General features: G+C 47.0%; 1 protein-coding gene across 1 annotated transcript; it reads right to left on the reverse strand.

Annotated features, from left to right (window-relative positions):
• Nucleotides 1-5,315: 5,315 nt before the first annotated feature.
• LOC122109604 (peptidyl-prolyl cis-trans isomerase H-like) lies at nt 5,316-5,988 on the reverse strand. The gene has a single exon (XM_042682090.1). It carries the CDS (start codon nt 5,986-5,988, stop codon nt 5,464-5,466), a length of 525 nt encoding a protein of 174 aa, XP_042538024.1. The 3' UTR covers nt 5,316-5,463.
• Between the last annotated feature and the right edge of the window lie 5,526 nt (nt 5,989-11,514).

The following is an 11,514-nucleotide window of genomic DNA, read 5'->3' on the forward strand; positions in this document are numbered from 1 at the left end:
CCTCTGCTGCCTCTCTGGCATTTTCTTCTTCCGCTTCTTCCTCTTTTTCCTCCTCTTCCTCTTCTCCTTCTCCTTCTCCTTATTTTATTTTATTTTTGTCCGGTCATGGGGCCTGAACTCTGGGCCTGGGTGGTGTCCTTTAGCTCTTCAGCTCAAGGCTAGCGCTCTTGAGCCACAGCGCCACTTCCAGTTTTTTCTGTTTATGTGGTGCTGAGGAATCGAATCAGAGCCTCATTCATGCAAGGCAAGCGCTCTACAACGTGAGCCACCTTCCCAGCCTTCTATTTTTTCTTTCTTTCTTTTTCTTTCTTTTCTTCTCCTTCCTTCCTCTTCCTTCCTTCCTTCCTTCCTCTCTTCCTTCCTTCCTCTCTTTTTCTTTCTTTCTCTCTCCCTCTTTCTTTCTTTTTTTCTTTCTTTCTTTCTTTCTTGTCCTGGGACTTGAACTCTGGACCTGGACACTGTCCTTGAACTTCTTTTTGCTCAAAACTAGTACTCTACCACTTGAGCCACAGCTCTACTTCTGGCTTTTTCTGTTTTTGTGGCACTGAGCAATCAAACCCAGGGCTTCCTGCATGTGAGGCAAGCACTGTGCCACTAAGCCACATTCCCAGCTCTCTGGCATTTTCTTTTTTTTTAATTATAAACATATTTTTATTGTGAAAATACTGTTCAGAAGGGTTACAATTACATGGGCAAGATAATGAGTACCCACCCCCCCACACACCAAAATTGTAAAGTTTGTTTTTTGACATAACAACTTGTATATCTCATTGTTGCAATGGGTCCTCCTATAACCCTGTTTTAACGATTTGTTTTTTTCCCTTCCCCCCCACATATACCAACATCATATATAGTGAGAGCAGGGGTTATACCGTGGGAGAGGGACATACAAAGCAACAAAGACATAATCTTATAAATATGTTAGAAACAATCACATGAAAGATCTTTTTTTTTTTTTTTTTGTCAGTCGTGGGGCTTGAGCTCTAGGCCTGGGAGCTGTCCCTGAGCAATTCAGCTCAAGGCTCATGCTCTACCACTTGAGCTATAGCTCTGGCATTTTCTTTATTGTGCAAATGAGGGGTTCTATGGACAGATTTTGGGAAATTCATGACAAAAATTGAGAACAAGGTGGGCACCAGCGGCTCACAACCTGTAATCCTAACTACTTAGGAGGCTTAGATCTGAGGATCTCAGGAAATTATATGGGACTCCCCCACACACACCCTTTCCATCCCTGCCCCCGGTCATGGGGCTTGAACTCTGGGCCTGGGCACTGTCTCTCAGCTATTCAGATCAAGGCTAGTCCTCTCTACCACTTGAGCCACAGCACCACTTCTGGTTTTCTAGGTCGTTTATTTATTTATTTATTTATTTTTTGGGTCCGGTCGTGGGGCCTGAACTCTGGGCCTGGGCGCAGTCCCTCAGCTCTTCAGCTCAAGGCTAGCACTCTACCATTTGAGCCACAGCCACACTTCCGGCTTTTTTCTTATGTGGTGCTGAGGAATTGAACCCAGGGCCTTGAGCATGCAAGGCAAGTGCTCTACCGCTGAGCCACCTTCCCAGCCCCTGGGTTGGGTTGTTTATTTGAAATAAGCGTCTCACAGACTTTCATGTCTTGCTGATTTGAACCATGATCTCAGATTTCAGCCTCCTGAGTAGCTAGGATTATAGGCGTGAGCCACCAGCACTTGGCTGGTGAGTCTCTTATCTCCAATAAACTACTTAGGAAAAGCCAGAAGTGTCTCTGTAGATCAAGTGGTAGAGCTCTAGCCTTGAGCACAAAGAGGCTCAGAGACAGTGCTCAGGCACAGAGTTCAAGTCCCAGGACCAGAGAAGGGAGGGGGGGCCGACAAGAGACCTCTTTAGGCCAGAAGCCATTTGCTATAATCCTAGCTACTCAAGAAGTTGAGATCTAAGGATTATGGTTCAAAGCCAGCCTGGACAAAAATGTCCCCATGAGATTCTTACCTCCAATTAAACTACTCAAAGCCAGAAGTGTGGCTCAAAGTGGTAGAATATTAGCTTTGAGCAAAAGAGATCAGAGACAGCACCTAAGCTCCCCAGTTCAAGCCCTATGACCAACAAAAAAAGAGAGAAAGAAAAACAAAGAAAGAAAAAAGAGATCTCTTTGGCTATATTGTTAAGTGGATTTGATATATTTATATATTTCTCTCACCCTTCTGCTGCTGCTGCTTATTCTCTCTCCCTCCCTCCCTCCCCCCCTCTCTCCTTTCTTCAGTTTGAATTCAGGGCCTTCAGCTTACTGGGTAAGCACTCTACCACTTGAGTAATGCCCCCAGCCCCAGCATGATATATTATTGCTCTATGCTGCTGTTTGTAGAATGGGAAAGACTATATGTATATTGTTTGTATCTGCAAAACCTTCTTTTGGCAACATACTTAGGAAATTCATTCCAGGTGCTGGTGGTTTACATCTATAATCTTAGTTACTCAGAAGCTCAGATCTGAGGATCAAGGTTTAAATCCAATCCAGAAAGCAAAATCTGTGAGACTCTTTTTTTTTTTTTTTTTTTTTTTGGGTCTGGTCGTGGGGCCTGAACTCTGGGCCTGGGCGCTGTCCCTCAGCTCTTCAGCTCAAGGCTAGCGCTCCACCACTTGAGCCACAGCGCCACTTCTGGCTTTTTTCTTTTTGCTTATGTGGTGCTGAGGAATTGAACCCAGGGCCTCAGGCATGCAAGGCAAGCGCTCTACCACTGAGCCAACTTCCTAGCCCTCTGTGAGACTCTTATCTCCAATCAGCCACCAAAAAATATGGAAATGGAGCCGTGGCTCAAGTGGTAGAGTGCCAGCCTTGAGCAAAAAAGCTCAGGGATAGTGCCCTTGTCCTGAGTTCAAGTTCCAGGACCAGAAAAAAGAAAGAGAAAGGGAAGGAAGGAGGGAGAGTGGAAGGGAGGGAGGAAAGAAGGAAGGAAGGAGGGAGGGAGGGAGGGAGGGAAGGAAGGAAGGAAGGAAGGAAGGAAGGAAGGAAGGAAGGAAGGAAAATTGAGAAACCTGGTCAGGCTTGGAGGAAAAGAGGACTGGAGGGGAGTTGCGTGGAATGGGAAGACAGAAGCTCTTCACCTACACCCTGAATTTAGGTATTTAATTAAATACCTATTTAAATAGATAGAAACACATTTTGAGCAAATTACGTGGATACAAGTCCCCACCCTGATCCTCTACAACAGTCAGAGTCCTTTCTGGAGTACATGCAGCGCAGCAGTTACTAGAATGCACAGAGCTTCCAGGTGCCACCAACCTTATCACCCTATGCTTTCTTGAAAGTTTGTTAGCTCAGTGTGCAGATGACACTAGCTGCAAGCATCTCTCCACCCCAGCTAGGTTTGCATGCATAAAGGTGGAGCAGAACTCCCACATGGTACAATGTACCCCCTGTCCCTGGGCCTCTGCAACCTTGCTCTTACCTCTTCCCAGCTAGGCCTGTGGATCTAGAGTGCCCAGCGCTGGCTGGCCACTGCACTTTCCCAGAAGAAAGAGGTGAGTGTGTGCCATGCTTTACAGAATTAAGCCACCTTGGGCAGAGTACCTATCATAGACTGTGGAGAGAGCAGGGTGAGTGTGCATGCACGTGAGTGTGTTTGTGTGAGGTTTCGTATGCCAAACAGGTATGTGATTCTGTACCATGCATGGGGGGCAAAAGAGTATCCAAGGGTATGTGTGCATGTATGCAGCACTGCAGTCCAGTCCTTGACTGGATTCGGCTCTTCTGTCAGCTCTTGGGGAAACCACCATGACCACCCTGCCCCAGTGCTTCAGTCTCTCCTGGGCCCCAATGTCTTGGACATAATGTGGTCCCTGTACCTCTCCACCTCCCCATCATAGTATTTCATTTTGTGCCAGTCCTAAGTCTGGAACTCAGAGCCTGGGCATTGTCCCTTAACTTCTTTTCTCAAGGCTGATGCTCTACCACTTGAGCCATAGCTCTACTTTTAGCTTTGTGGTGGTTAATTGAAGATAAGATTCTTATAGACTTTCCTGCTGGGTGGCTTTCATCCACGACCCTCACCTCTCAGTCTCACTTCTCATCTTCAGAGGCTGCCATGGTATTGACTCAACCATTCGTTGAGGCTTTTGTTCTGTGTCCATGTGGGAGAGCCACTGGGCATGTGTGGGAGAGTGCCTAAGCATTTTGGGATGGTAAGGCTAGGACAGTAAACCTCAGTGTTTAGATCCTGGGGACCTATTGTCTCTTTCCCAGTTGTCTCTTCCCAGGCCTCCTGCTGAAGATGGTCTAATTCAGTGAGAAAGTGCAGCCCATCTCTCCTGTTAAGGCCCAAAGTCAGCCAGAATGCTTTTCCTCCTTGACCTGGTATCAGCTGAAAGCTTCTGCCCCTTGACTGGATAAGACATGGGCTGCTTTGGGGGTACTTCCTGCTTCCAGTTAATCACTTGGAGCTGGGGGGGAGGTCTCTGGAATTCTTGTCCTCCTAAATGATCTGGAAGTCAACTCAGAATTGCCAAACCATGGCTGACTCAGGTGAGCTGCTTCCCCCTCCACAAGCTTCCACTACCATGATGGGCTCCTTCGCCTCAGGCCCAAAATAATGGAATCAGTGAATCTTGGATGCAAACTGCTGAAACCTGAGAACATAGAGCAAGAGCCTGGGAAGACAATGAAGCATTGTGGTCCTGTTCAGTAGAAGCTGAGAGTTGTCTTAGGGACTAGGCCCTAGCACCTGTGACCTAGACCGTAGATTTTTTTTTTTTTTGGTCCAGTCGTGGGGCCTGAACTCTGGGCCTGGGCGCTGTCCCTCAGCTCTTCAGCTCAAGGCTAACGCTCTACCACTTGAGCCACAGCACCACTTCCGGCTTTTTTCTTTTTGCTTATGTGGTGCTGAGGAATCGAACCCAGGGTCTCATGCATGCAAGGCAAGCGCTCTACCACTGAGCCAGCTTCCCAGCCCCATAGATTTTTTTTTTGTCTATTCTTTTCTCTCTCTCTCTCTCTCTCTCTCCTTTCTTTCTTTCTTTTTTTGCCAGTCCTTAAACTCAGGAGCTTGAACTCAGGGTGCTACCCCTGAGCTTTTTTATTTATTTATTTTTTTTTTGTCGGTCGTGGGGGCTTGAACTCTGGGCCTGGGCGCTGTCCCTCAGCTCTTCAGCTCAAGGCGAGCGCTCTACCACTTGAGCTACAGCGCCACTTCCGGTTTTCTGGTGCTTTATTGGAGATAGGAGTCTCACGGTCTCTCCTGCCCAGGCTGGCTTTGAACCGCGATCCTCAGATCTCAGCCTCCTGAGTAGCTAGGATTACAGGCGTGAGCCACCAGCGCCCGACTTATTTTTTAATTTAAAAAAAATCCTTTATTTACAGTTGAAAATTTAAACAGATAATCTTGGTTCTAGTCGGTGCACTTCCATGGTCTCTTTATCTAATGAAGTGGTAGCAGGTGGGGAAGCAAAACCAAGAGCCAGAAAATCATCCAGGGCAAGGGACGACCTGAATCAGTCTTCATCAGCACGCATCTCCCCACACTGTGAGATTGCCACAGGCAACTTGGGCTTCTTGTTGGAGCCTGTGGGAACATTCTCAATCTTTCTCATCGCTAGAAGTCCATCAATGATTTTTCCAAACACCACATGCTTCCCATCCAGCCAATCACATTTAGAGCAGGTGATGAAGAACTGACAGCCATTTGTTCTGGGACCACTGTTTGCCATAGAAAGTAGGCCTGGAGCAGAGTGCCTAAGTTTAAATTTTTCATCTGCAAATGGCCCCTGGTAAATACTGGCAACTCCTGTACCATTTCCATTAACAAAATCTCCACCCTGAATCATGAAATCCTTTATGACCCTATGGAAAGTGCTCCCTTTGTATCCTATTGGAACCCCGTCTTTTCTTAATTCTCCAGTGCAGGAATGCCTAAAGTTCTCAGCCACCTTAGGCACAACGTCTGCAAACAGCTCAATCTTCATGTGTCCAACCTCATCAAAGACCACGACGGGGTTGACGGCGCTTGCCACCGCCATGGCTCTGACCCGGAAGCAGGACTGAGCTTGTTTTGTTTTGTTTTGTTTTTGCCAGTCTTAGGGCCTGGGCACTGTCCCTGAGCTTCTTTTGCTCAAGGCTAGCATTCTACCACTTGAGCCACTGTGCCACTTCCAGCTTTTTCTGTTTATGTGGTACTGAGGAATCGAACCCAGGGCTAGGCAAGCACTCTACCACTAAGCCACATTCCCAGCCCCCCTGAGATTCTTTTTTTTTTTTTTTTTTGGGTCCAGTCGTGGGCCTGAACTCCGGGCCTGGGCACTGTCCCTCAGCTCTTCAGCTCAAGGCTAGCACTCTACCACTTGAGTCACAGAGCCACTTCCAGCTTTTTTTTTTTTTTTTTTCTGCTTATGTGGTGCTGAGGATCAAACCCAGGGCCTCATGCATGCAAGGCAAGCGCTCTACCACTGAGCCAATTTCCCAGCCCATCCCCCTGAGATTCTTTTGCTCAAGGCTAGTGCTCTACTACGTAAGCCACAGCACCACTTCAAGCTTTTTCTGAGTAGTTTATTGGAGATAAGAGTCTCATGGACTTTTCTGCCTGGTTGGGCTTTGAATGGCAATCATGAGATTTCAGCCTCCAGCTAGACTGCATATTTTTACACAGGACAAAATCTCTAGGGAGGGCAAATAAATACTGAGGACAGAACACTAGCCACTGGCATTGCACATGGGTGAAGGGAGCTCTGAGGAAAACTGCTTGAACTTTCTGCCAGTCTGGAGGGATGGGAACTCAGGATTCTAATTAAGTTCAATTATATGACCAAAACAAATTGACAGACCAACTTAAAATTCCAGGTCCCTTCTAAACTCTCCAAATACAAGGTCTTTCTCTCCTTCCCTTCCACTGATGATTCTGGGGAGAGAAAGAATAGAGCTTAGTGGTATCAGCTCAGGCCTGGAGCCACAGTCTCTGGGTATGAATCCTCAGCCCTACCTCTGACTTGTCTATCAGCTTCAGGCATGTGTATCAGAAAAGGTTCAAGAGAGTTTCTTTCTGTCTTTCTTTCTTTCTGTCATGGGTCCTGAACTCTGGGCCTGGGCACTGTCCTTCAGCTCTTCAGCTCAAGTCCAGCCTCAGTGCCACTTCTGGCTTTTTCTGCTTATGTGGTGCTGAGGAATCAAACCCAGGGCCTCATGCATGCTAGGCAAGCACTCTACCACTGAACCACATTCCCAGTCCTCTTCCTTCCTTCCTTCCTTCCTTTCTTCTTTCTTTCTTCCTTTCCTTCTTTTGTTGGTAGTGGGGCTTGAACTCAGGGCCTGTATGCTGCCGTCTCTCACCTTTTCCCCTCAAGGCTAGTACTCTATCACTTTGAGCCACAGTACCACTTTCAGATTTTTGGTGGTTAATTGGAGATAAGAGTTTCACAGGCCAGGTGTCAGTGGCTCATGCCTGTAATCCTAGCTACTCAGGAGGCTGAGATCTGAGAATCGTGGTTCAAAGCCAGCCCGGGCAGGAAAGGGCATGAAACTCTTTATCTCCAATAAACCGCTATAGGTGGCTCTGTGGCTCAAGTGGTAGAGTGCTAGCCTTGAGCTGAGGAGCTGAGGGATAACACCCAGGCCCAGAGTTCAAGCCTCACGACTGACAAAAACAAACAAACAAACAAAAAAACCCCCACCAGTTTCACAGACTTTTTGCCCAGGCTGGCATTGAGCTGCAATCCTCAGATTTCAGCCATCTGAGTAGCTAAGATTACAGGCATGAGCCACCAGTGCCTGGTAAGGAGTTTCTTAACAAGATTCTTAGCAGAGCCGGGCACTGGTGGCTCATGCCTGTAATCCTAGCTACTCAGGAGGCTGAGATCCGAGGATCATGGTTCAAAGCCAGCCCGGGCAAGAAAGTCTGTGAAACTCTTATCTCCAATAAACCACCAGAAAACCGGAAGTGGCGCTGTAGCTCAAGTGGTAAATGCTTACCTTGAGCTGAAGAGCTGGGGGAAAGCACTCAGGCCCAGAGTTCAAGCCCCACTACCTACAAAAAAAAAAAAAAAAAAATTCTTAGCAGAAGTCTGGGCAGCAGGACTGGTTAATATCAAGGGATGAGACATAACCCCAGATCAGTAACAGTGGGCTGCTTACCTCTAAAGTGCCCTAGGGATGGGAGAGAATGGCTTCTAGAATCTGGACAGAAAGGGCCCCTTAGCAGTAGCAAGGACCTCAGGGAATTCACAAGGTGGGGGAGTTAGGCATGTACATGCCTCATTCTCATGTTATTCTCATGGGTGCCAAACCCTGCAGAAGCCACTGGCCAAAGCCAAGGCCTCTTACCTAGAAGCAAAATGGTAGAGAAGAATCTAGAGGTCATAGTTATATAAAACAAGCTATCTAGAGCTCTGGTTTACCAACCTGTCACTCCTACCTCCCTTCTAGGCCATCTGGACAGAAAAACAGACTTGTACATGAGGGACTGAATGCTATTTGTTCACATATGAAGTATTCAGCAACCAAGTTTAACTGTCTGCTTGCAGATTGTAGTGATTATCATCTCAAATTTAGCCTTTCATTCTTTCCAGCCCCACCCCATTTCAAACTTATTTCTTCACTCAACTACCCAACTGCTCAAGTTGGAACAACACTAATCCAGACTTTCCCTTTGCCTTGTCTTTTTCCGCCTCCCCCCCCCCCCCCAATCCTGGGGCTTGAACACAGTCCCCGAGCTCCTTTTTGCTCAAGGCTAGCAATCTACTACTTTGAGCCACAGCACCACTTCCAGCCTTTTCTGTAATTAACTGGAGATAAGACTATTAGGGACTTTCCTGCCCAGGCTGGCTTTGAACTTCAATCCTCATATCTCAGTCTACTAAGTAGTGTAAGTGTGAGCTACCTACCCTTGGCCTTTTCTGTCTTTCTATGCCTCCCTAATCCTTTGGCTGAAGACAAGTCCCACTTAGAAGTTAACTGCTAAATCTTTCCTTGGATTCATAATATCTACACGGCCTTTGTAACATCTTTTTAACTGGTCACAGGAGACCAAAGTCCCTTGCCACATCCTAGAGAAGACACATGCCCTTTGCTGATGAAGATACCACTCCCTGTGGCCTCACAACCTCTTGCTTCCTGTAACAGCCCTTCTTGTCTCGTGACCTCAGAGATACAAAGCTTTTAAGAGCCTCCTCTAACTTCTTTGGAGCCTGCCTTGAATAAACCTGATTCAAATAAACCTACCAACATTTTGTCTCCTGAATACTGATACTCAACTGGGAAACAACCTGAACATCTGACCTCAGCAAAGTCAGACTCCTTAGTGTTGTCCTCCAGGAAATGGGATCCTCCCTACCTCCACCCACACCATTTTATTCTGTCTGCTTTTCTCCAAAATGTATCTCAAAGCCAACTCCCTCTCTCCACCCCTACTGCTACCAGGTTAGTCCATCATCTTCCCACCTGGATTACTCCTGAGACCACCCACTGCTCTCCCAGCATCAGCCCTAAAGCGTTAGTTGTACCATATATAGTACAAGGCCCTACTCTGGTCCCCAGTTCACCATGGGCCGTGCCCTTCCATGCCAAGCCACATTGCTGTAGCTCTTCCTTGCTTTGACACCAACCTTTTTCTTCCTCAATGCCTTGACCTAAGCAGGGAGCCAGTGGTTCACACCGGTAATCCTAGAGACTCTGGAGACCAAGATCTGAGGATTGCAGTTTGAAGACAGCCCAGGCAGGAAAAGTCCGTGAGACTCTTATCCTCAATTAACCACACTAAAAAAGCTGGAAGTGGACTGATGGCTCAAGTGGTAGAGCACTAGCCTTAAAGCAGCTCAAGGATAGCACCTAGGCCCTGAGTTCAAGTCCCAGGACCGGCAAAAAAAAAAAGGCTTGACAAGTATTATTACCCCAGAAGATATCCCTTGCAGCCAGGTGCCCGTGATTCACACCTGTAATCCTAACTACTCAGGAGGCTGAGATATGAGAAGGTCGGTTTAAAGCCAGCCCAGGCAGGAAAGTCCATGAGACTCTTATCTTGAATAAACTACCAGAAAACCAGAAATGGCACTGTGGCTTAAGTGATAGAATGCTCACATTGTGCTGAAATGCTAAGGGACAATGCCCAGGCCCAGAGTTCAAGTCCCATGACTGACAAAAAAAAAGAAAGATTCCTTGCTCCTTTGTTCTGCTGGTTCCTTTTCAGACTTCAAATCTCAGTTGAAATATGATCACATCAGGCTGGAAACACAGCTCAGTGTTAGATTACCTGCCTATCAAGCAGGAGGCCCTGAATTCAAATCCCAGCATTGTCAATAAAATAAAATAATCACATAAAAGAAGCTCATATCTCTAATCCTAGATACTCAGGTGGCTGAGATCTGGAGATCAAGGTTATAAGTCGACCTGGGCAGACAAATCCATGAGACTCTTTTTTTTTTTTTTTTTTTGGTCCAGTCGTGGGGCCTGAACTTTGGGCCTGGGCACTGTCCCTCAGCTCTTCAGCTAAAGGCTAGCACTCTACCACTTGAGCCACAGCATCACTTCCGGCTTTTTTTTTTTTTTTTTTTTTTGCTTATGTGGTGCTGAGGAATAGAACCCAGGGCCTCAAGCATGCAAGGCAAGCTTGCTCTACCACTGAGCCACCTTCCCAGCCCCATCCATGAGATTCTTTTTTTCTGGATCCGGTCGTGGGGCCTGAACTCTGGGCTTGGGCGCTGTCCCTCAGCTCTTCAGCTCAAGGCTAGTGCTCTACCACTTGAGCCACAGTGCCACTTCCGGCTTTTTTCTTTTTGCTTATGTGGTGCTGAGGAATCAAACCCAGCGCCTCATGCATGCAAGGCAAGGGATCTACCATTGAGCCACCTTCCCAGCCTATCCATGAGATTTTTTTTTTTGGGGGGGGTCTGGTTGTGGGGCTTGAACTCTGGGCCTGGGCCCTGTCCCTCAGCTCTTCAGCTCAAAGCTGAAGGCCTCATGCATGCAAGGCAAGCACTCTACCACTGAGCCACCTTCCCAGCCCCATCCATGAGATTCTTATCTCCAGTTAACTAGCAAAAATCCAGACGCGGAGGTGTGGCTCAGTTAGCAGAACACAAGTCTTGACTAGAAAAAGCTAAACAACAGCATAAGACACTAACTTCAATCCCCCAGTACTGGAGCGCGCACACACACACACACACACACACACACACACACACACACACACAAAGAGGTCCTCCCAACCACTTTGTTGTCTAAAATAAATTTTCTTTTTTTTTTTTTTTTTTGTCAGTCGTGGGGCTTGAACTCTGGGCCTGGGCTCTAAAATAAATTTTCTTCTCTACCTACTGTCCTCTCTTCTCTGTCCAGCACTCCTTAATAGCATACAAGTTGGACCTATACATTTATTTCTTTGAGCTATACATGTATTTCCCACCCACAGAATTTATAGTATAATAGTTATGTAATAATTTGTTTATTTCCCTGTTACACTGTAGAGTCTGTAGATGAAAAAGGCCTGATTTGCCGGGCGCTGGTGGCTCACGCCTGTAATCCTAGCTACTCAGGAGGCTGAGATCTGAGGATCGCGGTTCAAA

This window comes from Dipodomys spectabilis, unplaced genomic scaffold (genome assembly GCF_019054845.1).
Source record: "Dipodomys spectabilis isolate Male_0828 unplaced genomic scaffold, ASM1905484v1 ptg000069l, whole genome shotgun sequence".
Lineage (NCBI taxonomy): Eukaryota > Metazoa > Chordata > Mammalia > Rodentia > Heteromyidae > Dipodomys > Dipodomys spectabilis.